The sequence below is a fragment of the Callorhinus ursinus genome, unplaced genomic scaffold (genome assembly GCF_003265705.2).
Source record: "Callorhinus ursinus isolate GAN/ISIS: 27379988/994484 unplaced genomic scaffold, GSC_fseal_2.0 scaffold12, whole genome shotgun sequence".
Classification (NCBI taxonomy): Eukaryota; Metazoa; Chordata; class Mammalia; order Carnivora; family Otariidae; genus Callorhinus; species Callorhinus ursinus.
This window is the reverse complement of record NW_027397074.1, coordinates 58011583-58038495: the sequence shown is the minus strand read 5'-3', so window position 1 is coordinate 58038495 and position 26913 is coordinate 58011583. Positions and strand designations below refer to the sequence as shown.

The 26913-nt window shown below is 37.5% G+C and overlaps 1 protein-coding gene across 1 annotated transcript in view; it reads right to left on the bottom strand.

Annotated features, from left to right (window-relative positions):
- Positions 1-5322: 5322 nt before the first annotated feature.
- TES (testin LIM domain protein) overlaps positions 5323-26913 on the bottom strand; it is a 54830-nt gene continuing 33239 nt past the window's right edge. The window contains exons 3-7 of the mRNA XM_025873207.2: positions 15307-15559; positions 14073-14408; positions 12405-12620; positions 11827-11985; positions 5323-6543 (exon numbers count right to left, since the gene is read on the bottom strand). Coding sequence (XP_025728992.1) covers positions 6355-6543; positions 11827-11985; positions 12405-12620; positions 14073-14408; positions 15307-15559 — 1153 coding nt within the window. The 3' untranslated portion in view covers positions 5323-6354. The remainder of the gene's footprint in view (positions 6544-11826; positions 11986-12404; positions 12621-14072; positions 14409-15306; positions 15560-26913) is intronic.

The following is a 26913-nucleotide window of genomic DNA, read 5'->3' as shown; positions in this document are numbered from 1 at the left end:
GTGTGAAAGTGTCGTGGATCAGCTTCTTAGTGGTAGCTACCTTTGCAGTTATGGATGTATGAAAGAAGTTGCTTTTGGGTGTGGCTAGATAACAACGTATATGTATGGACAGTTAGAAAAAGAGGCTGGATTGCTGTTAGAGTTTTTAAGTAGGAGAATAGAAATTCCATCTTTGTATTACACTCTGGGAGAAGAACAGAGAAGGAATCAGAACAATGTTTCTCAAAGTGTGGACCCAGATATCAGCATCAGCATCACCTGGGAACTTTTTAGGAATGCAGATAATCAGGCCCCACCCAACACCTACTGTTTCAGAAAGTCTGGGGAGTGGGGTCCAGTAATCTATCGAACAAGCCCTCCAGGTGATTTTGCTGCATTCTAAAGTTTGAGAACCACTGAGTGAGCATGAGGGTGAGAGGGTGAGACTATAGGCAGGAAGGCCTGATAGGAACTTACAATATCCCTGGCGAGAAACAGTGAGGTCATCAACTACAGTGTTGGTTATGGTATTAGAGAGGCAGGCATAGACAGATTCAAATAAATGTTTCAGATGGTCAGATAAGTCAGCATGGTAGGGGAACCAAGGAATAAGATATAAGGGAGAGAGAGAGAGAGCGAGAGTGAGAGAGACTTTGATAGAGGAGGTAACGATGACCTGTGACTTGAAATGGATCGGATAGATAGAATGAGATGGAGTGGGGAGAAAGCCAAGCAAAAATTTAGTAACCAGTCACTGCAAGAACTTCACAGTATCTCTTGCTGTAACTCCACATCATCTCTGGCCATTCTCTGGCATTCTGCCTAAGAAGGATACCCCAAATGATGCCCCTGTCTCATCTCACAAGCCAACAGAAACCCCAAACCTTCAGAACTAAATAGCTGCCCAGCAGCCCTATACCCTATAACTAAAGAATCTGAACTCTAATTATTCATAATAGTGGTCCATAGATTCTGAACTCTAAATAATTATTCACCATAGTGTTGAGTTGTTTGCCAGTTCAATAGCCATTACCCCTCTTCCTATTATCAGCAAATTAATTTTGTTCTGGGTGACCATGTGCCCAGCCCTTAGGGTATGAATTATGATGGGATAAGTCAACCATACCTATAGCTTTCCTTTTTCTCTGAGCAGGTGACCTAGTTCTAGCCAAGAAATGGAAGGGTAGGTAAGTCTGCTGGGGGCTCCTGGGAAAGATGTTTCTCCTTGTTAAGAGAGTAAAATACCCTTTTGTCCCACCTCTGCTTTACACTTTGGGTGCTGTTATGTGAAGGATTGGCACTTGAGCGAGAGGACAAACTTGAGAATGGAAGGCAATGAGTATGGGATGGCAGAGCAGAGATTAAAAAGAGCTTGTTCTGAGCCAAATTTGGACTAGCGTATGTCTTGTCTTTAAACCACTCCTGTTTTTAGTTACTTACAGCCAAACGCATTCCTAATTGATTACTCATTCTTCTCTAGCAAACTACCGGAACTAACCTCAGTATGTCTCTCAGCTCTGTTTACTCCAGGCATCTAGATTTTTTGGCCTCATTTGGAAATCTGATATCCATTCTGCTTTGTAAATCCCTTAATCTGGCCCTATCCCTTCCCACACTCCCTAACTTTACGTCCGTGTCCTATGAATTCCAACTTCTGTGAACTGCAAACTCCCTGTACTCTCAACTGCTTCATCTCCTTGTTCCAACTGATAGTTATTCCTCAAGCTCTGATTTTCTGTAGTATTCTCTAGTAGAGGCCAGTTATTTTTGCTCTCATACGGCATTCCAGAGTGCCTGTGGTGTCAGTGTCTTCCTTGTCCTCTGTTGGCATTTCCACTAATTCCTTTTTTTTCCCCTAACAAAATCACAGCTCTTTGAAGTATGTATAGTAGATGGGCTCAGACTTTACCACCTATTTCTACCCTTAGTTGTCATCTTGAATCAAATTCTAGGATACCCCTTCACATTTTTTGATAACTTTTGCCTCTGGCTCATTCTTCTCTCAACCATTTTCCCTATTGTTATTCTTGGTGACTTCAACAATTTCTAGATGTCTATCCTACACTTGGGCCCATTATTTCTTAGACTCCTCAAATCCAGTGATCTTGTCCCCCATCCTACTCAGCTATAACTGTAAGAAGAGAAACAATCAATGGGACTTGGCCAGAAGATCTCTAGATTCCTAAATCCAGCCCTCGTTTAAACTATATCATGATGCCTTCACAGTCAGTATTTATGGGGGCATCAACTCTAATGTCTCTGCATTCAATAATGGCAGACTCTAGTAAAGATAACTGGGTACAAGTTGTTTTGTTATTGTCTGAAGGTCAAGATATTCTGGGGTGAAGTATCATTGAAGAAAAATCAATAGCAGCCTTCATAAATGTCAGCATAAAATGCCATTCAAAACAAGTATAAAAGGCTAATGATATTTTGTTTTGAGTGTTTCAAAATACATTATCAGACTAAATAGAAGCTACAGTGACATGTTGTTCCCCATGAAGAGACAAAATAATTAGCTAAAGCTATTTAAATATCTGATAAATATATGAAAAAAAGATTCAATTAATGAAGAAAGCATGTTTTCCAGGTTATGTGCTCAAAGCACACCCATATACCCCAGCAGAGTAGGTCCTTTTCACATCTGTGAGTATTCAGTGCAATCATCAAAGTTGTCATTGAGCATTTAAATCAGGAGAGGTCAGGAAGGGGCAGAGCATATCTAGTAAGAATCTGTGGTAAAATGCTATTTTATGGAGACATTGATGGAGTCATAAGTTTTCTGAGGAGTTAAGCGAATGCCCAGAAGACAAGTTCAGATATGCCAGGGCATCTTGAGACAAAGGCTTAATACTGATCTTGGGTTATGGTGTCTCTTTGGTAACCATGGTGAGGCTGGATGAGCTTAAACACTGCATGTTGGAAATTCCTTAAGAATAAGTCAATAATGAATCTCTTTCCGGTAAAATCGGGCTGAAATACTTCAAAATCAGATTTGGAAATCTATGCTTTAAGATTTCAGAGTTACAGAAGTTTCAGCTAGAGTTGATTAAAGAAAAAAAACTCACAGGCCTTCATTTCAGAAAAAAAAAATTCTACAACAAACAGAAAGGCTAGTGTGTCTCTTAAGCAACTTGTATTTCTTAATGGGATCAAATAACTGAAATCCACTGATTTCTCAAAATTGTTATTGTATCCAAAGGTTACAAGCAAAATTCTGCTTAGAGATGAACAGGATATGTCCAGTTTCTGTGAATGAGATCATGATTAATCATTCTAACATGTCACATTCTTCTAATAAGGATGATAAATGTATTACCTCACCTCAGTATTCTTCAACAACTGATGTGTCAAAATCTTTTGAACTTCCTGGGTCAGGAAAGAAACCTCTCTGTTCTCAAGTACCCACTGCAGAGTAGGGAATAAGAGAATCAGAAGTCCCCACGATACCTTTTAATATCCAAGATGGTGGCTTCTGCAGAAGGGAAAAAGACATCCCTTATTCTCTGTGGTGCCTTTATCATGGTTCATATTCTGCTATTCTCTTCCTCCAAGTCTAGTCCTTCCAGAGTAGCTGTCCACTGCTAACTGCACAGACTATGGTAGTTAATGACTTCTATATTGACTACAGAAAGGATAAGCTATATCTCTGAAAATTAGAACTTAAATGGGATTTGGATGATACAGATTTCTATTTATTACTTCCCTATCTTTTCTTATTTCAAGGAGAGGATTTAACTTTGGTCCCTGTACCAAGTAAAACCATTATTTAGAACTGAGGACAATGAAGAATATAAAATGATAGTGGAGAGTGAGGGGGTGAGCATATCCTAAATGCTAGAGGAAAAATAAATCTTAGAGAATCTAGTAACTATCTTATTCTCTTGTTATAGGACAAAGTATTTAAAAGACATTTAAAAAAAACCTGATTAACACTTAAAAATAGCACTCATTCTGTTCTATTACATACATTTCATTACAGTTCATTTTCTTGTATTTTAAGACCCAACTGAAGATAAGTCAGGGTAAAGGGTAAAACCCAGTGGCTGTGTATTTCCCAGGCAAAGTACTTTATTCTTTTAGGAAATGCCTAACATACATGCAATCAATATCTTTGGTAGTGAATGATGGATTTGGTCAGTTTTCTTAGGCGTCTAACATCCCCCAAACAGCTTGATTCTACCTCAGCCCCAGGAATGTAGGTTGTGCAGGGAGACATGTGACGAGTGGCCATGTTAATACAGAGGGAAATTGGTTCCATTTATTCCCACTTAGCCATGCCTGGGAAAGTTAACTTGTTCAACTTTGTGGAAAAAATGCTACAGAAAATATATTTGTTGCCATTTGAGATAAAGGTAAAAAGAACAAGCATAAAGTGGTATTTATAGACAATGATGGACATTTGTGATATAAGCATTTAAAACTGTATGCAGGATTAGATTACTTCTTTAGATAAAGTGACATGTTCAAGATACTTTCATGGCTGAGGAAGGCATAATGCAGAAGGAATAAATGTGTCTATCTGTATGTTAGTGATAGTATGTGAGTGGTGGGATGGGATATGGAATTTAGGAAAAGCACTATCAGCCAAACAATCATGAGCTGGGGAAAAAAAAAAAATCCAAAGCAAATTATTCTGAGTATGTGTCATAGAAAACCACTACACCCACTATGACAGGAATACTTCAGACTGAAAAAAAAAAAAAAAAAAGAAATCTCATGATCTGCTAAACTAGGAAGAATTAATCTACTACTATTCCACATTTGCTTCCTTTTTCACAATAAGTAGCCATGGAAAAAATTGTTAGAAAGCCAAAAAACAATTTAAGTAAAAGAGTAGTAGTATTTGTTAGATTCACCTCAAAAGGATATAGCTTACCCAAACTTCAGTTTAAATGACACTTTTCTGAAAGACAAAACTCCTGCATGAATTGAAAAACCAGCAACTTAAATTTGTTGTTTGCTTGATTTATTTAAAAGTGTCATAAAAAGGGCAACTGGATGGCTCAGTTAGTTAAGCATCTGACTCTTGATTTCAGCTCAGGTCATGATCTTAGGGTCTTGAGATAGAGCCCTACGTGGGGCTCTGCATTGAGTGTGGAGCCTGCTTGAGATTCTCTCTCTCCCCTCTCTCTCTCCAAAAAAAAAAAAAAAAAAAAAAAAGAAAGTTTCATAAAATGCATTCCTTCATCATAACAAAAAGCTGTCCTATCAAAACAGCTTTTATTATTGTTTGAGGCTTTATCTGTGGAGACAACGCCCCCTGCTGTGACAAATGCTCAACTGCAGATGGATTTTTTTGTTCTCTAAGGGAAAGGCTATGAAGAATAAAGGTACAATTGCTGAGGTGAAAGAGACTTTATTTTGAATATACGTATCATTCATTCAGTTTCATTTTTATAGTGCATAGCTATATATGGAAGTATATAGGGAAAAATAAACATTAGAAATATCTAAGAATGGAAGTATACAGGCAAAGAAGACATTCGATATATACCCTTGAACAGGTTTAGAAGCACCATACGACAGTATCCATTAGAAAATAAGTTCATGCAAAAAAAAAAATCTATCCAAACCACAGTAGGCAAGTGCAATCAGTACAAGTTATAGTTTCTTGGGTACAAAAAGTATACATGTTCTTTGGATTGAAAACATAAATGAATGGCTTGACTTTTATGTCCAAGCCAGAAATCATCTACAGAAGTAAAAAGTAGATGCCACATGAGACAATAAAGTATTTAAGGCCACAGACAGAGGTCAACAGCTTACAAAGAGAATGCAGCGAGGTAGGGCAAGTTAAAAAAAAAAAAAGAGAGAGAGAAATGCAATAAAGCTATCTGTGCCTAAATGAGAAAAGAGCAGAGGCATCAGAATGGTAACAGCTCTCTGCACTCTGCTGCACTCTGTCAGAAGAATTCACTGAGCATCACTACAAAGTTCAGTGAATAAGATAAGGCAATAAACGCAGAGCCTTGGCATTAGGGCAAGTTTAATTTCCTTTCATTTTACATAAGAGCAGAAAAAGAATACAGAACTAGCAATGTGCATCTTTCCATTTCGGCACACTAATTTTTAAGTGTTTATATATATACTTTTTGCTTGGCACAGGGGGATGGGCATATGAAGATTAAACCCAAGCTTCCACCTCCAAGATTTTACATGCAGAAAGCTAAGGAAAGCTTAAAGCAGGTTTTAAAAATTGAGATGAAAAAAATTGATAAGGAAAAACAGCAAAGAAAGATACTGAACAAAATCTCCTGGTTTCCTTTGCAGTTTCTTTTTTTCCTTTCCATTTATTTTTCCAAGTTGCATTTTACAGTAGAAATGCAGACCATTTAGGATAGCTATGGCTCAATATTGCTCGGTACTTTCCTCTTAAGACATCATCTTCTTACACTCCACTGAACAGAAAACCATCCCTTCTACTGGCATGAACTTCTGCCCAATGAGACACTTGCTGCAGCACGAACACAAAAAGCACTCTGTGGACGCATGCCAGCTGAAATTGTTGTAGGTCACCCGCTGCACTTCAGGGTCAATGGCATTGTGGCATCCTTGACATACCTGTTAAGTTGATTACATAAATAAGAGAAGAGGATGAGAGATCAAACTGTGATGGTAACATTTTCATGTTAGAACAAATAATACCTTTCTTTCAGATGGTAAATTAAACTGAGATGACCACCTCAAAAATATGTAACTGAGAGTGACCTTCTAGTTAATCCTTTTAGGCAACCACTGTCAATGGGCGTCTATAAGCTGAGCACTATGAGAAATAACAGGTGAAGACTGAACAGGTGATTTGGTGCTTACAGGATATCCCCATGGTGTTTGAGGCAGAAAGTCTTGATGGCAAGTTTCAAAGCAGTTTCATTCCAGTGTATTCTATTTTAGTAATTATAAAGAAGTTTTATGATTTTTCCTATAATACCAAATGCTGGTGAAGATGTGGAACAATAGGAACTCTCATTCATTATTGGTGGGAATGCCAAATGTATAGCCACTTTGGGAGACCGTTTAGCAGTTTCTTAGAAAACTAAACATACTTTCATCATACAATCCAAATTTGTGCTCCTTGGTATTTACCTAAAGGAGCTGAAAACTTAATGCCCACAAAAACTTGCACATTGTTATTTAGAGAATCCTTATTCATAACTGCCAAAATTTGGAAGCAAACAAGATATGTCAGCTAGTAAAGGGATACATACACTGTGGTACATCCAGACAATGGAATATTAACCAGTGCTAAAAAAACGATAGGAGCCTTCAAACCATGAAAAGACATGGAGGAACTTTAAATGCACATTGCTAAGAGAAAGAAGCCAATCTAAAAAAGCAACATACTGTATGATTCCAACTATATGACATTCTGGCAAAGGCAAAACTATGGAGAAAATAAAGATTAGTGGTTGCCAGTGGTGGGGTAGGGAGATGGGAGAGAGGAATGGGTAGAGAACAGAGGACATTTAGGGCAGTGAAAATATTCTCTAAAATATTATAATGATGGGTATATGTCATTTGCCCATTCTATACCTTTGTCCAAACCCACAGAATGTACAACACCAAGAATGAACCCTGAGGTGAACTATGTACTTTGGGTGATTATGATATGTGGATGTAGATTAATCCTTGGTAAAAAATGTAGCATTCAGGTGAGTGATGTTACAGTGAGTGAGGTTATGTATGTGTAAGTGTAGGGGTTATATGGGAAATTGCTGTGTTTTCCTCTCAATTTTGTTGTAAACCTAATACTGCTCTTAAAAAACAGTCTTAAAAAAAAAGATTTTTCCTCACTCATTAAAGCTTTGAAGTAGTAATTTTACTAGTCTTACCTCTGACACATGAGATTATTAATATCACTAATTTCTAGACAGTATGAAATGAAAATCATGTTCAAAATAATTAAGGACTCAATTAAAAATACTGACAGTGTTTGAGAATAATTAGTTTGCACTAAAAATATAACTTGTAGTTAATTGGCTTCTGTTCTAAGTCATAATTTATGTATAATCTAATATTATAAAACATTAATATTTATATTCTCTGTGGAATTCAGTGTATGTTATGTACAAATAAGCATATGGCACACACACACACATCCACAAACACACGATTTTCTTCTTTAGCTGAACAGGTATATAAAGAAAATAAATGAATAATCCTCAGTATTTTAGCAAAAAACAAAACTACCCTATCAAGACTTCTAAAACACTAGATAGTCCACAGGTCTTCTTGTTTGTGCATATTCTGAATGAATGTGACTATCTAAAGTTTTTAAGTATTTTATAACAAGTAGATAAAGCAACAAATTGACCTGGATAGGTCATTCAGCCTGAGCATCCTTACTTGAAAAGACCTTAAAACGTGGCTGCTATTCAGTGGGGAAACTGGTTTAGGATGTGAAGTGTGAAGTGAGGCCTTGTTACAAATATCTACTTCAAACGTGCAACATACTTTCCATGCTTTTTTTTTTTTAAGATTTTATTTATGTTTGAGAGAGAGAAAGGGAGCGGGAGAGAGAGAGAGAAAATTGAGTAGGCTCCATGCCCAGCGCGGAGCAGAGGCCGAGGTGGGCTCAATCTCATGACCCTGAGATCATGACCTGAGCCGAAATCAAGAGTTGGACACTTAACCTACCGAGCCACCCAGGCACCCCAACTTTCCATACTTTTTAGAGCTACATGGCTTCTAATTACAGAGATTATTACTGTTTAATTCCCATTTTATGTCTACCTAGTGTTTCCCAGGAAGCAAGGGAGATATTCTCTTTCCATGATGAATACGCCGCTATTCCTGAATACAACAAAAATGGGTGTTTTAATTACAAATGTGCTCTTAATTTGTAGCTGTATCATGCAAGCAGTTGCTTTTGCATATATTCATATTTTGTAGGTTTATATTTAGAATGTTGTCCTTTGCAGTTTTGTTTCATATTAATTTTTCAATGTTTTAAACTTTTTTGTATAAAATAGAAGCATTTCACAATTTTTTTTAGAAAAAATTGCTTTTAGATCATGCTTTTCGACCATGACCTATCTTCTTTATCTTGGCCCTCTAACAATACTTGTGGATCTTTTTATATCTTTTGAAACTCATATTTTTGTGATTTTAAAAAAGAGATAATTACTATTCAATTATATGTAAAATTAAAGAAATTGCTTAGGTTAAAAAAAAGAAACTTATGAACACCCTGAATGGTATAAGAATTTAGGGTTTGTGGTTTCATATAATTTAGTTTTGCTAATAATTTGTCATTCATCCCAAAGTCTGACATATAGTCCCAGCTAAAATTTACTGCCCCTAATTCTTTATAAATCTGAAAGTTGCCTAGGCCTCATTGAGGGTCTGGAACATGATGTGCTTTACCACTTTCTGCCTGGCATTTGATTTTTTCTGGGTTCTTAAATTTCTAATATTTCAGTTCATTCTGATTTCCTTCAATTTCTCCTACTTCTTTTAGTTTATTTGTATACACAGTGTGAAAAAACTAACATTTATTGTAATGAGCTCTCTGGCAGGAGGTTCCTGTGAAGTCTTAGAGATGTGAACTCAGGAGGGTGGGCATTTGAGACCAGAATTCCAGAGACCATTCAGAGACAAACTAAGTGTATTTCCCACTACCCTCTTTCTAAGTTATTTTTTTCCCCCACAGACATTCCCTGTTTTGAGTTCTTGCCTTCAGGTCTACAAACAACTTTGAAGATTAAAAGATCTAAGCAGATTGATACCCTGAACTAGACAATCTTCAAAATTTTACATCATTTAGTATGTGGCATGGGTAGCTCTTTCTGCCATTAGCTGGTTTGTGCAGGCAATGGAGAGGGTTGTTCATTTTAATTTTATACAAAGGGCAACAGTACACCTTACTGGGAAAGTAAACTTTCTAAAAGAAATCATGCCACATTATAAAGCTAAATAATTTACAAATTTTCTGTGTTTTAATAATATCTCTGGTTATTCCTCTCTATTGGTTAGTTACAATGTAATGAAGAGAAGCTTGTAACAGTTACCTAAAGCAGCTTCATCTGTTTTAAAGCTTTATTCAGTATTGAGTATCTCCTGTGCTGTTCTAGTGTTGGAAATAGAAAACAAAATAGACAAAATTCCCTGCCTGTGTGGAATCTGCATCCCAGTCCTTGAGACCAAGGTCACACAACCCTACGATAAAATACACATTATGATAACCATCTACCTTTAAAGAAACTGTAGCAATAATATTTAGAGAAGCGGTTTTTAGCTAAATTATGTTCTAGGTCACATGGTGATTCATTATCCTTTTCCCAGGTATAAGGAGGCCCATGTTGATCCCCAAGCAAATGAGAAATATTAGAAGACAAAGAAGTCACTTGAACATTTCCTAAGGGCAGACATTGAGGGCATGGAAATAAAAAGGCAAGCTTTACCCACCAGCTGCTTATAGTCTAGGGGAGGAGACAGAGGGGTGGTATTAATTACACACAGATGTGCCCCACGGGAGCACAGAGAGGCATCCTAGCCAGAGAAAACGGGGTGGAACTTGGGGGAAAAAAAAAATCAAGAAAGGTACTCTAAAAAAGCTTGCCTCCAACTGAGTCTGGGGGAACATACAGTCTGGGGGAACATACACGGTCAGGGGAAACGGGGAATGGGTGCATAACAAAGGAGTTAGTGTGAGTAGAAGACCAAGAATGGTGCGTAAACTAGAAAATGGGTAACTTGTTGAATGTGATTTGGGTTGGGTAACTAGTAGAACAGGCAAGAAGGGGCTGGATCTGTTAAGCAAAGGCTTAATGATTAGGTTTGCATTTCAGAAAGATTTATCTTCCATCATTATGGAAGGTGGCTTTGGACAAGATGAAGAATGGAAGTGGGGAGACCAAATTTGAGGGCACTACAATAATCCAAATGATAAAAAATAAAGGTCTGAGGTAGAGTATAGTTGTAACTGTGAGGATCTGCGATTTATGGATGAGGCAGAATTGAGAGAAAATGACGAATTATACTCAGGGAATGGATAAAGGTTGAAAACTGGCACTGGCATCAAAACTCGTTACCTTATTTGCGTAGTACCACACTCCTAGAACGATATAAACACGTCACTGTATTCCTTAGCCAGGAGCCTGCTTTATGTGATAGCTCTGGGGAACTTTAGTACATATTTTCCTGCTTATAAAGAAGTAAATGTCTATCATTTTAATATCCCTTGGATTAAGAACTTTACTATATATGGTTAACTTTCTTTATCTACCATTTATCTAAACTGCTTATCTCTTGGCCATTACGCAATAGCAGCTCTGTGTAAGCAGGGTAGAGCCAAGAAAAAATATACTCTCACATTAAATATTTGAATGTTTGGCTGATACAAATAAATCTAAATACACAGGTCAAATTTTGTTATAGTCAATCAATTCAATGAGGGTTTAAGAAACAGGCATTGTACAATCTCCAGGTTTAAAAAAAAAAAAATGAAGCCACAGTGGGGGGCTCTAGGAACATCAACAGAAACCATAAACACTCAAACAGCTAAAGAATGCAAACAGGTCCCAAAAATTGTTAATGTAAATGGACCGTGATCTGTACGATGAGAACCAATCAATCTCATTCCCATTAAAGAACTTTTTTAGTGGGGATCTGATGACTAAGTAGCAATTCTAATCTATAGTGTAAACTGTACAGATAGAAATCTTGAGGTGGCTCACAGTCAATGCATGTTACTGTTTTTGAGTTACCTGGATTTTAACACCCTATGGCAGGAATCGCAGGTTTCCTACTTAAGGGTAGTCCTTTCTGTTTCTCATTGGCTTAAGTAAAGACAGAGTATCAAGTCCTGCAGCAGGTCAAGCAACCATACCCCAGGATGCTTCTTACCACAGCATGATTCTTCACATAGCAGGGCTTGCACACGGGCTTGTCATTGACCATCACGTATATTTCCCCAGCTAGGATGTTGTCACAGTCAAAGCAGCAGAAGTGTTTCAAATGCCAATTTTGGTTTTCTGCCTGGGTATACTCGTTGCTGAATATCAACTGAGAAGAGGGCAAAAATAAGAGGAATCATGTATTTTCCTTTTTGCTATAAATGACAAAGCCAGGTTCTGTAGACCAATAAGGGATTTAGATCCATAAGTAAAATCAACCCACTTTCCTGGGCTCAAAGTCTGAAAAGAGCCTAACGTTTAAACTCAGGTTATTATTTAGTTTAGTCCAAATCACTTTTCTGTGTTCCTGGACAGTCCTGCGTTGTCAACACAGTTAACACGGACACTCTCCGAATGACTGAAGTTAAAAGTTGTTTTCCCACTCAACTCCTCTATGTAAAGAAAGAGACTGATGCCTGGTGAATTCATGTGGGCTTTCTGCCAGGACGGCCTGGTGAGGATGGTCAGGGGATGGACTCTGTGGGGACACCAGAAGGAGCCTGCCTGCAGGAGCCACAGACAACATACCTCATCGCAGCCAGCACATCGTGGTTTCTCACTGTCACAGTAATGTCTGCCACAGTACAGCTTCCCATTCTTCCAGAAATAAATCATGTCGACCAGGAGTTCGTGGCAGGTACTGCAGACGAAACAAGCTGGGTGCCACAGTTTATCATAGCCGGCCCTTTCAGCGTAGATGGCTGGGTCACCCTCTTTCATACCCTGTTTGCAGCAGTAGCAGGACTGAAAGGGAAGCCGACCAAAACAATGTCATCGTTAAGACTGGCATTTCTCATCATTAGTGTCGTAGGAATTCAGAGAAACAACTTTCAAAAGAAAGAATTCCTACTAAAATTAGTAATTCGTCCATGGAGATGATAAGATGTCAGTACTTCCGGGAAATGGAATTTCTAGGCTTTCTCCAGGCTCTTCAAACCTAATTTTTGTGCCCTGCTGGTAACGGAGCACTGTTTCCTGAATCAAGTCTCTTACAGAAAAAGGGCAACAATAATTTTCACCATAATTTTTAAGTGGTTCTCTCAAAATGATTACCTTAGAGCTTATTAGTACCTTTTCTCTTTTTTTAAACAGGACTAAGCCTTATTGGTTAACGTGCTAATTGTATCTATGAGAAATATATTACACTAAGTTTAGCTCTTATGTTTTGTTCATCTGTATCACAATTCTCTTTTACTTTCAAAAGACTTCAATTTCCCTCTCTAAGGGAGATTTTTTAAAAAATAAGATTGACTATATAGTTGACCCTTGAACAACAACACAGGGGTTAGGGGTGCTGACCCCACACGCAATCAAAAATCTACATATTAACTTTTGACCTTCTCAAAACTTAACTAATTGTCTACTATTGATCTGAAGCCTTACTAATAACAATTGATTCACACATATTTTGTATGTTATATACTGAATTCTTAGAATAAAGTAAGCTAGAAAAAAGAAATTAAAATCATATGGGGGGTGCCTGGGTGGCTCAGTTGTTACGCATCTGCCTTCAGCTCAGGTCATGATCCCAGGGTCCTGGGATCGAGCCCCAGATCGGGCTCCCTGCTCAACGGGAAGCCTGCTTCTCCCTCTCCCACTCCCCCTGCTTGTGTTCCTGCTCCGCTATCTCTCTGTCAAATAAATAAATAAAATCTTTAAAAAAAAATCATATGAAAGAGAGAATACATTTACAGTACTATACTGTATTGATAAAAAAAAAATACCTGTGTATAAGTGGACCCGCACAGTTCAAACCCATGTTTTTCAGGGTCAACTGTATATCCACATAAATTTGAATTATGAATTTTAGGCATGTTCTCACAAGCAAAACTGAATTAACCTAAGCATATGTTATTCTTGTTTATGGGAAGAAATAAACAATTAACACCAAAATTATGTTTAGAAGCAGATTCTAGAGGAGCATGTTATATTCCAGCATGACACCCATGCTAACTACCATGTATACATAAAACTCACAATTATCCTTGGCAACAGATAATCAGAAAGCTCAGCTTTAGACAGAGGTCTCAAACATGATGATTCGCTAAAATAAACCTCGACTGAATTTTAATTTATTTCCTTTACTTACTCCTTTTGGAAACATAGGAATGCCCCCCCCCCCCAAAATGTTCAAAGAACGGGAAAGAACCTGTAAAAATAGACCAACTAGGCCAATGCCAGGAGCTCTGTACTTACATACGGAGTTCTTCTGTGCTCGGCCAAATTGTCCTCTGTGGCCCCCACGGCTGCTGTGGTGCTTCTATCCCCACTAGGGCTGTACATCCGGTTGGGGCCTTCAGCATCTATCTCACGGGGAAGTCTGACATCTCCTACTCCCAGAGCTTCGCTCTTGTATTTCTTCACAAACTGTTCCATCTCCTTCACCTCCTTGGGGGACAACTCATGGCACTTGCAAGGGTCCTGGTCGTGTGCGGGGAGCTGCTTTGCCAACTGTTTCTTTCGGTACTGCGCCCCCTCTGAGCCTGCCACCGGCTGCTTCTCCGTGGGCAGCATCTGCATGTAACGCCTGGCCTGGGCCCCAGGGAGACCAGTGTTAACCGGGAGATGCCTTGGCCATCAGACAAGCAATATTTCATAACACACATCGGAAGCAAATTACTTAAGAAAGAAGGGGGTTTTATCCATTTGTAACAGTCTTTAAAATATATCTTCAGATGTTAACACAATCACAAAAGGTACTGTAAATAGATTTAGTTCAGTAAAAATAAATACATTTTTCTCCATGAAATTAAACCTTTGTTTTCAGTTTATAAGAAGATTTCAGTTACTAATGTTTACCTGTGCTATATACACAGATGTATAATTGCAAGAGAACACAAATTTTTAGAAGACATGTTTAAATGTTTAGAATGGCCTATGGATCAGCAGCATTTTTGTCATTATAAAAAAAAGGTATTATCATAAGATTCACTTGAATGACTTAACTCATCTTCTTAAAAGACTTCCAAATGTCATATTTGGCTGTTATAACAGTAAAAGGAGTTTGACACAAAATTACTGGGTTTGTTTTTTTGTTTTTTGCCTTACACAGTAAAGTATACTGTTGAACATTTTTTGAGTTTTGAAAAAATGACAGAAATTCTATTCTTTCAGATATTCTTTGCTATCTTAGGAGATATCTTCTCAAGAGTAAGCTAGAAGTTACTAGATATATACAAAACATGTGTTTTTCATCTAAGTATTAAGAATGTCAGACCATTCCCTCAAAAAGATTAACATACCTGAGTAGTCAGGAAAATTCTATGAGGTATCTAATTTTACTTTCAAAAACGAATAGAAGTTAAAAGTCAGAGCAATAGGAACCCCAGAAAAATAATAAACTTGAGGTTGATTAGGTCACTGAAGGGACTGCCCTAAATAAGTAGCCCCGAACTTTAACAAAGAGACTGCCCTTCCCCTTATTATTTACCAATGCCTGATTCTGGACAGGAGGAGCCCATTCATAGGTAACTGTATTGATGGAGACATTCTTCTTGGCAGCAACTGGATTGGTCAGTATCATAACATTACGTTTATACATGGGAATTCCATCTGATTTTAGCTTTGCAATCAGGGTGGTATATTTGGTGTCTTCAAAAAGTTTTCCCACTTTTCGATCCTCTTCATTGCTCAAGAGGACATCATGCTCTTCTTGGCCACACTTGCAGTTACGACATATTTTTCTATAATTTTGGAAATAAGTTGGCAATAACTAATTATACCTATTAAATAAGTAAGCATACTCATACATTTATAGTTTATAAAATACTTTTATACACATTATTCCATATAATGGTATAGAAAGGCAAGCTATTGGGTGGGGGAATTCCAAGTAGCTATCCATAAATTTAAGCAAGGAAACATAAAAATGTACCTTCACATTATAAGACTTCAAAAACTTAGGTCTTAATAAAAACTGTATGCTCAAGGGAGCATATCTGAGCAAAACCTCATCTGGTATTCCTCATTTTCTTAAATCAGTAAGTAAATAAAATCGCCAAAATACTATTACAGCAAGAGGTTTCATATTTTATTGCATGGTAACATTTCATAGCCATTACCTAAGTTTTTTGTTTTTGGGTTTTTTCTAAGTGAGACAGAGGTTGATATTACTTTTCTGATCAAGGACTATAATCCTAGATGCAGCTTCAGCTTTCCTCATTTCCTTTCCTGTCCCCTTGCTAATTTCCTTTCCTTTCCTTTCTCATTTCCTGTTTCCTTTTTCTTCCTTTCCTTTCCCTTTATTTCTTCAAACACTTAGTGACCACTTACTATGTGCCCTCATATGTATAAAAAACCAGATAGATGAAAGTCTTTGGACTTTCAGAGCAATGAAACAAAAGATACCACTAAATGAAATGTCCCCCTTCCCCAATCTGGCCTAGCAGGTAATCATTCTTTCATGCAATATACACAAACGTCCATGTGTTTAGCAATGTACTTAGCTTATATATAGTACTTGGCTTAGCTTATAGCAATGTACTTAGACTGATACACCCTATAATTGCATTTGTGATAGGAAAGAAAAGTACAGGATATGTCATTTGACAGGGCCTAATTTTGACTTGGAACTGGTGAGGAAAGGACTCCATAAAAATATTACTCCATAAGAAACTAACATTTAGATTGAGATCTGAAGGATAATGAAACAAGTATGAAGTGTGTGTGTGTGTGTGTGTGTGTGTGTGTGTGTGTGTGTGTACTTGAGATGGGGTAAAGAAAGAGAAGAAAAACCTCCAAACACTGGGTAGAAAGAGTATGTGTGGTGGTCCTGACTTAGGAAAGAGCTTGTGCCCTTAGGTCCCATGATCAGAGAGGGCTGGCGGGACTGCAGTGAGGTAAATAAATGCGGAGTGACAAGGTTGGAGAGGGAGGCAGGCATAAGATCATGCAGGGACTTGTAGGACACATTAAATGATTTGGCTTTTACTGTAAGAATAAGCAGGAGGCACTGAAGGCTTTTAGGTAATGGACTAACATGATTAGATCTATCATTCTCAAAACTGTACCACCTATTATATGAGAATGGATTGGGGTAGACATAATTGGAAGGAGGGAGACCGATTAACATGTCAATGGCGCATCCAGTTTGCAAAGTAACAGGGATCCCAGTACTACTTCACAAGTGGAATTTATATTTTGGATGGTTATTTTTGTGGTCTAGGTAAGATGTGTTATAGCTTGAACTACAGTATTTAACAGTGGAGATGGAAAAACAAGAACAGATTTAAGATCTCCTCGAAGGTAAAACTGACTAAATTTTGTGGTTGCTGTGGACGTAGTGATGGTAAAGGGAAGGCCCAATCTGCCAGAAAATGAACCCAGGTTTTCAGGATGAGTAAGCTGGTAGAAGGAATGTAACTTATTAAGAGAGTAAATATAAAAGAAGAACAGATTTAAGGTAGTTGGGGGGAAGGCTGATCAAAGTTCTCCAAAATTCAACTACTGAAAAGTTTGAAATGCCTACAAAACAGGGTAAAGATATCAAGTAGATTGTAGGATATGTAGATCTGGTAGAAAATATAAATTTGGGTGTCAGGGAATGACATATTTGCATATAAAATGAACAGATCACTTTCACCTCCTGGGCAAGAGTACAGGGAAAAGGTGAGGACTCAGGAAGGAGTCTGGCAGAGAAGCAGAGGCTGGAAGAGGTGACCAAGGAAAACAGAGAAGTAGAGAGATTTTGTGGTGTTAAAAACATAAGCTGGAAGTAAATATAGGGCAATGATAGCATATAAATTAGAGGGAGGAGTCTGAGAATTTTAAAAAAACATTGTAATATCCTTACATTGTTCAGGAAGATATTGAAGATCTAGATTAACATTAGATATTGTTAAGCATGCATATTAAACTAACTAGATAACTAAAGAAGGAAATATTACATATAATTTCTAAACTTAGAGAAAATGGAATGATGATATAAAATGCAAGTAATTAAACAGAAGGCAGTAAGAGGAGAATAAAGAAACTTAGATTAGGACATGTAGAAAGCACAAATTAAGATGGTTAACATAATCCAAATATACCAACAGTCACAATAAATGGACTCAGTGCTCCAGTTAAAAGACAAAGAATTTCACACTGAATTATACAACAAAATTGAACTATATGCTACTTGGAAGAGACACTTAAAATTTAAGGACAAAGAAAGGATGAAAGCATAAGGATGCAAAAAGATACATCAGGCAAATTCCAACAAAAAGTAAGTTAGATACTTATATTAATATCATACACTTTAGACTTTAATGCTTTTTCCTTTAATGAGTATTAAAGAGAATCACTACATAGTGACAGAAGTTTAAAATCACCTCTATGATGTAACAGGTTTAAAATTAATATAGCTTAATAAGCTATTCAAAATATATAAGCAAAAATAACAGAATTTTAAGAAATAGACAAACTCATTATAGTAACAATAAAAAATTTGAAATAAAGATTTGAAAAACACAATAATCCTGATCAAGCAGACACATAAAAAATATCTTATCCAGTGACTGGAGAATACTTCTTTTTGTGAACATTTGAAACACTTCAGGAAACTGAACGCATACTGGTATTTCTCAAGAAATGCCCAAGGAATCACCATCAACCACATTATTTGAACAGAATATAATTATGTTAGAAATCAACAGCAAAAAAGGAAGAAATCAGGGAGGCAGACAAACCATGAGAGACTATGGACTCCGGGAACCAAACTGAGGGTTACAGAAGGGAGGATGGTGGGGGGATGGGGTAGCCGGGTGATGGGTATTAAGGAGGGCACGTGTTGTGATGAGCACTGGGTGTTATACGCAACTAATGAATCATTGAAAACTACATCAAAAACTAATAATGTACTGTATGTTGGCTAACTGAACATAATTTTAATAAAAGTAACTAGAAAGTACTTTTGAAAGACTCCTAAAAAATTCAATATTGAAACAATCACAATAGAAATTAAACCAAACAACATTTTAAGGAAAAAAAGAAAACAAAACTATTACTTCTTGAAATGCAGAACACAACTGAGGGGGTGCTTAGGAGAAAAGGCATAGCTAACCTGCTCAAGTTAGATGGAAAAGAGAATAATATGAGTAAGTTCAACTCAGGAAGTTATGAAAAATGGAGAATAAGACTAAAGAACATGGAAGGAAAATAAAAATAGCAGAAACTAATAAAACAAATGTTTGCTTCTTATAAGATGCAGGGGAAAAATGCATTCAATATATTTCAATACATTTTAACATCTCTTCTGACTACATTTTGCTTAGTAGTTTTAGCTCCAGAAGGAAACTAGACAGAATTTTAGGGAGGGTTTCTGGGAAAAAAAACCCACACTCAAATATATCATACTCAGTGCATTCATTTTAGCAAGAAAGCAACCTTGCCATCACTTCACTCATACAGTCCTGTGGGTACTAATCAGAGCAGTAAGAAAAATCAAAGAAACTGAAGTTAAAAGGATTCATCAGAAAGGGAGAAACTAAACTGCTGTTAATCACAGACGCTATGACTGATCATATAAAAATGTATTAACATCAGTGAGAGTTTAATAAGTTTTCTGGATTTAAAATAAAATGGATTTCTCTACATTACTAAATTAGGAAAAAACAACTAAAAATTCCTAAATGAATCTCTTTGCCAAATAACAAATTATTAAATAATTATAGATTTTTGTGTTTTGTTTTAAGGTGAGGTATGCAAACTAAAAATACAAGATTTGACTCGTGCAGTCCCAGAGAGAGAGAGAGAGACAGAGTTAGAGATATAGGGGGTGGGGAGGCAAACTAATTTCCTTGTGCACACATTGTTTAGAAATCTTTATTTGGTAAGAATGTGCTGAAGAGTTTGCATATTCTAGTTCAGCTATAAAAGACTCTTACATCTGGTTATCTCATACTCCCACCCCGTGGAAAGGAGCATATTATTCTACTACGGTATGTTCTTCGTTCTTGTTCTTCAGTTAACAAAAACAATATAATTATCCATAAAACTATCACACTGCTTTTGGTTCAAGTTTAAAATCAGACCTTCCTGAGACTTCAGTTCTTTAGGGCTGGGAAGTTAGTTCTTAATATAGATAAATAGATCCTTATATGGCTGTGAACTATGGCATGCATCCGAATAGTCAGCAAAGTGATTAACTAAAGAAGGGAGTAATAAAGTTACAAGGATATGTGATGAAGGATATGGACTTCCTTTGGAAATGTTTATTATCCAGTTCAACACCAGAAAACATGTGCACCATAAAATAAGGGGAGTTAGATTTTAGAATTTGAAAGACAAAAAAAAGCATGTGAAAGAAAGTCTGCTGGTTTCTAAAGCATTAACTGTGACAAGCTGTAGAATAAATAAGTTCTATTTACTATGAAAGTATTATATATAAAAAGGTATATTAACCAATGATATAAGAGCCATCTCTCTACTTTTTCTTATTATGTGTCCTGGCTATTCTTGGAAGATTTATATTCTGAGAATATCTAATTTCCCCATCCACCCCTTCCCCCACCCAACATACCTTTATTAAGTAGGTAAAATCAGGTTAAAACAATACACCAATAGCAGCAGTTGATGAGGGAAAAAGAAGTTTTCAGTTTTCTAAGTGGGGAAAATCCATGAACTGATTCATGACAGCTTTTGAAATCACAGATACATTATAAACCTCATCTGTATCCTCACTCCAGCATGGTGGCAAAGCAGTAACAGAGCACTTGGCAAGAATGTGACTCAAGAGGGTGGAATGGTTCTTTCAGTTCAAGTTGTCATCACTAAGCAGCTGGAGTGACCACATCCCTTAGAGACCGTTTACCCTAGAGCTCCATTTCTAAAATAAAAAGGGATAGCTATAAACCACCGTTCAAGAAAGAAACCTATAAATCTGGGCCAGGTGCCAAGAGCTATCCATTATAGAAATCTATGGTATTTACTAGATCAAAAAAAATTTTTTTTAATTTTTTAAAAATAATATGGGGGGTTAGTCTACAGTGTTTTACATTTGATTCACCCATATTTAAATTGGAAAATTTTATTTTTACAAATATCTTTTAAGAACTTTTATTTTTTTTATTTTTTTAAGTATTTATTTATTTGAGAGAGAGAGAGAACACATGTCAGCAGGGGAGGGACAGAGGGAGAGGGAATCTCCAGCAGACTGCGTGGAGCGTGGAGCCCAGTGTGGGGCTTGATCTCACGACCCCGAGATCATGACCTGAGCCGAAATCAAGAGTCTGACACTTAACTGACTAAGCCACCCAGGCACCCTCTTTTAAGAACTTTTAAAGTCATTAGGAAGATAGCCAATAAGTTTATTGCAAGGAAAATTTTGTTGAGGAATCAGAGGAGAAAAGGATATTATCTTGGTAGCCAAGGCATGAGAATGAGTAGGACATTTATTACATAATTAATTTCAACCTAAAATAACCTAGATTCTATTCTTCTTAAGAAAATGAAGAACTTTAAAAAACTGATTTTATGCCAACCTAAAACAAAACGAAAATGGCATGGGTGAGCACAGTACCCACGTGCTGGGGCTACATTTGTAAGGTTTGTTTTATATCTTTCCTCAGATGCTTCACCAGTAACTTTTGATGATAGATGCAGACAAACAGCTTGTTTACTACATTTATATGAGCTATACCAATTTGATAGCAGTTTTTGAGGGAGTTATAAGTCAGTTACCATACTTAGCACAGTTGCCAAATCTCTAAATCTTCTAACCTGTCCTTCCTGTAGAGCACTTCTCAAATTCTCCATTGGATGTTAATAAAAGTTAACAAAATTGTTAATGTTAATAAAAATTGGGGAAGAAAGAAGTGAATTCAGAATTAAGTTTATTTAAAAGGGTCTTTTTTATGACTTCTAAAAAAAGATGCAAATGTAATCTGATAGGCTGGGAAGCTCTAAGTAATGGGGGAGTAGGGTTATTTGTATTAAGAAGTTCTTTGTACAAAAAGTTTAGGGTGTTAGCACATACACATGTAAAGGTTAATGTGCATGACAAATCGGAACTGTATACTCACATTTTTACATTTCAACTTTGGATTTCTTGAGTTAAATCCAGGAGATGGTGTACCAAAATTTAGCAAAAGCACTGTCTCAGAAAAATAAACAGATTTACAGTTTCAAGCTGAAAGCAGTCAAGAAACTATCTTTCATCTCCACCCGAAGGGAAATTATTTTTGTATCACTTCATAAAAAATATTATTTTTACAAGGCAAGTGGTAGCAACTGGAGTGCTTTGACATACTGCCCATATTCACAGTGATTTAAAGGTATGGTCATGGCACTGCTACAAATCATATTTTAAAAGGGTTGGAAGCTGCGGTTTTATAACAGGGATATACTTATATGGACTTAAGCGTGGGCCTCTGTTACAGGATTCCACACAAGGATTAATCCATTTATGGTGGGAAATTTTTAGTTTTCAGCCAGCCCTAAACCAATCAGAAATTCTCTGGACAGATATATGCTATATTCAAGTAACACTTTTCTTACAAAATGCTACTATCTTTTTTTTCCTTAACATATATTGCATTATTTGTTTCAGAAGTACAGATCTGTGATTCATCAGTCTTGTACAATTCACAGCGCTCACCATAGCACATACCCTCCCCAATGTCTATCACCCAGCCACCCAATCCCTCCCACCCCCCACCACTCCAGCAACCCTCAGTTTGTTTCCTGAGATTAAGAATTCCTCGTATCAGTGAGGTCATATGATACATGTCTTTCTCTGATTGACTTATTTCACTCACAAAATGCTACTATCTTATTAGAAGGATTTATCAAAGATAAAAGACTAATTCTATTACTTATATGATGAATAACTATTATCCTAATGATATTACTTTCAGAATGAAATGACTGATTACAAACTCAAAATCCTGGGTGTGTGTCTTAATATCTCATAAATATTTGTTAGCTCTAGATATTACTTGGAAGTGTGTCCAGAAGACAACAGCTCTTATTTAGTAAGCATCAGGCATCCTCAACCTTTTATTTTTCTCTAGTCTTGTCATTACTGATGCAGTGAAGAAAGAGCTCACAGTTAAAGCATCATTGTCCACAAAGACGTATATGTCACAAAAGCACCACACTGTAGAGAAGACAGCCTGATGCAGCCCGCAAAGTTCACTGATCATGATGAGCATGTGAACATGGGTTCTAGTTTCTGTTCTGCCATGTAGAAGACGGTGATGAGGAAGGTTTTGGCAAGCTTTGGGTCCAAATTTGAGCTCTGCCATCTATAAGCCATGCCTCTGGTAAGTCATTTAATTTCCCTAAACCTTTGATTTTTCATATATAAAATGGAATACTATCACTTACCTCAAAGGGTATTATGAAGATTAGTTACAATCAGGGACATAAAGTGTTGTGGTAAGCAGAATTCTAAGACGGCCCCTTTGACCTGCACCCTCTGGTGTTACCCTCATGATTATGTTACTACATATGACAAAGGGAGATTATCCAGGTGTGCCAAATCTAATCACATGAGCCCTTTAAAAACATAAATTTTCTCTGGGCGCAGAAGAGGAAGCCGGAGAGAATTAAGTCATAGAAAGGATTCTAAGCACTGTTAGTGACTTTGAAGACAGAGGTGGCCCTGTGCCAAGGAATGTGGGTGGCTTCTAGAAGCTGGGAACAGTCCCTGACTGACAGCTGGCAAAGAAACAGGGACAACCTACAACCATAGGAAATGAAGGAAATGAATTCTACCAACATCACAAATGAGTCCAGAAGCAAATTCTAACCCCAGTTTTCAGATTAGAGCCCAACCTGGCCAAAACCTGACTTCAGCCTTTTGAAATTCTAAGCAGAGAATCCAGCTAAGCCTGCCTTGATTTCTGGCCTAAAGCATAAATGGAATCCATTACTAAGTGTTGTTTTAACCTGCTAAATTTGTAGTAATTTTGTTATGCAGCAACAGAAAATCATTATAAGTGCTTATTAGTGTGCGACACAGGAAATTTCATAAATTATATTTCTTATATTATTCTATATATATTATTATTAATATATTAGATATTAATCTAATAGGCTCAAACAAGTCATTTTAACTTCCTTTGGGTTTTAGGTCTTTGATCTAAAAAATGAGGTCTGACTAGCTAAGTTCCAAGTTCCACTCTAAACTTCCATAAGTCTAAGAATTCATTTTTAGTTTTTTCACAACTGTTGTAACACACCTTGAACAGGCAGTCATGCCTGCTGGATCTCTTTCATTCACTCTCCAGATCCATTCTGCACCCTTCTGCATAGTACCCTGAGCCATGCTCTAGGAGGCTGACCTGTAAGGACTGCAGCATTGGGCTACCTTGTCCCTAGCAATGGAAGGTGCCAGCAGGAAATTCGAGTGATGAAGAATAGTGAGGTCTGAGGATTTATTTCCTGGCTTCCTACAAGTGTACAAGGTGCTCAGGCCAAAAATGACCCCTTACTCTCCTTGGGGGTGTGTAGAAGCAGAGAAGAGGGTGCCAAGGACTGAATTGTGCCCCCCCCATTCGTATGTTGAAGCCCTAACCCGTAGTGTGACTGTATTGGTAGATAGAGCTTTTGGGAGGTAAAGTTAAATGAGGGCATAAGAGTAAAGCCCTAATCTGACAGGATTGGTGGCTTTATAAGAAGAGTAAGAGAGAGATCTCTCTCTCCATATACATGCACTGAGAACATGTGAGGACAAAGAGAGAAGGTGGCCGTCTGCAGAGCAGGAAGAGGTTTCTCACCAGAACCCAACCATGCTCTGATACCTAACTTCTTGCACTTCCAGCCTCCAGAACTAGAAGACAATACGTCTCTGTTGTTTCAGCCATCCAGTCTATGGGATTTTGCTATGGGAGCCTGAGCTAAGACAGGGAGTTCTCAGAGGTAATGCTTGAACTGAGACTTCAAGAATAGGAAGGACTTTTTGTTTCATGATGGTAAGATGTAGGGTCTTTCCAGCTAAAGGAAACATACAAAAACAAAACAAACAGAAAAAAACTACAGGTTATTTCAGGGAACAGTATGTACCTACCTCAGCAGTTGAGGCACAGGGTGCTTGGAGGGGAAGTGGGAGAGGAGACTAGACAAGCAAGCAGGAGTAGATGTTGAGGTTTAAGGCCAAACATTTTGCCTAAAGGATCAAGCCAAGTGGGAAAGCAATGAAGGTTCTTAAGCTATTGGGAAGTACATAACAGTATCCATTTTCAAGACCATTCTATGGCTGCATGGAAGTCAGATCGCTGAAAAGTGGGGAATAATTAACTTAGCTCTGATGTGCACAATGTGCCCCATGAAGCCCTACGTGTCCTAGAAGTCAAGGGTTACCATGAAGATGGAAGAGGAAGCTCAGTGGACAGGATCCTGGGACTCTATGTCCACTTTAATCACAGCAGCTCTATGGCCCTAGACCAGACCTGGAATCTTCATTATACTGAGTACAACCAGCCTAGCATATTTTACTTCAATGACTGTACTAAAAATGGCTCATCTGGAGGTCAAAGACACCTGCCCTCTAGCCTTCTAGTTATGGTGAAAAAGTCAAGGAATAATCAAGAATTCTGAGAGAGAAATGTGTCCAAATTCATGCCAGAAGAAGACAGAACTACTAAGCAACCTTCTGGACGATCTGTACAAATCCAAGAGAGGCTGGAGGCTGTGGCAAAACCCTAGTCTTTTATGGCTCCTAACAAATTCTCAGAGTATACCAAGGTAAGTAAATGGAAAAATGAAAACAAAAAAGTGATTTTCAGGCCACAGAAGTCAGCTCTTCTCTGACATTTTTATCTGAAAGTCTCAGATTATAGTGATCTGCAATAGAAAAATAATATAGCACAAATAAGAATTACTCTAAACTAACCTTCTGCTTTAGAGAAAAGATGCTATCACTTAGGAATAAGCTTTAAAAATGTCATTAGCTGTTTTGGCAACTGTAGTCAACCTAAAAAGATTATTTTGATTGCACGGTAAGAACCATGCCCAGCAGAGGGCAGTGCAACTCTCTACACAGCCCACTGAGAGCACAATTAAGTGGTGTGCGCGGTAGGAGCTGAAATATTCTAATCCATGAAATCTGTTTTGTGTCTAGTGACTTTACCTTTCAAAACCATGACAGACATGCTGCCTAACTGCTATGTCCCTTGAAAAGGGGGCACATGGAAGAGCCATGAAAGTCTTGTAATTAAAAACCTCCCTGGAAAATTTTAGCTCCCTAAAATAAAGAACTGTACCGTCATTTCTCGGCGAGTGGAGGTTTCTGTTGCCCTACTTATTATTTATTTATTTATTTATTATTTATTTATTTATTCATGAGAGACAGAGGAGGGGAGAGAGAGAGAGAGAGAGAGAGAGAAGCAGAGGGAGAAGCAGGCTCCCAAGGAGCAGGGAGCCCGATGCAGGACTCGATCCCAGGACCCTGGGATCATGACCTGAGCCGAAGGCAGACGCTTAACCATCTGAGCCACCCAGGCGCCCACCCTCACTATTTAAAACAACTGTCTTTGTTTCCTAAAACTTGCTAAAGAAACCTTTAAAAGAGCTTTATATCTCAAATTTTATTTGTTTACATTCTCCTTTAACTTACATTGTACACAGTCCCAAGAGCAGATGAAATTTTTTATTCTAGAGAGTTTTCTATGGAAATATGCAGTACAGAAGTGAGGTTCTCAAGTGAGGTTTATTCTAACAAGGCATCTGCCGTCCTAATAATGTATAGTTGATGACTAACTTTTTCTCCTTGTCCTAATGACGTACAGTTGATGACTTTTTTCTTCTAACAATAACATGCTGATTCTAACTTTGAACAGATTTATAAACTACCATCACAGTCCTTGACAGCCACTGATGAACAACATTTATTCTTATACGAACAGGTTTAAAATAGCGATTTTTAGATGTATAGGACATACTATCACTTTAAAATATGTAAATCAGAGCACCTGGGTGGCTCAGTCAGTTAAGCGACTGCCTTCAGCTCAGGTCATGATCCTGGAGTCCCAGGATCAAGTCCCACATCGGACTCCCTGCTGAGCAGGGAGTCTGCTTCTCTCTCTGACCCTCTTCCCTCTCGTGCTATCTCTCA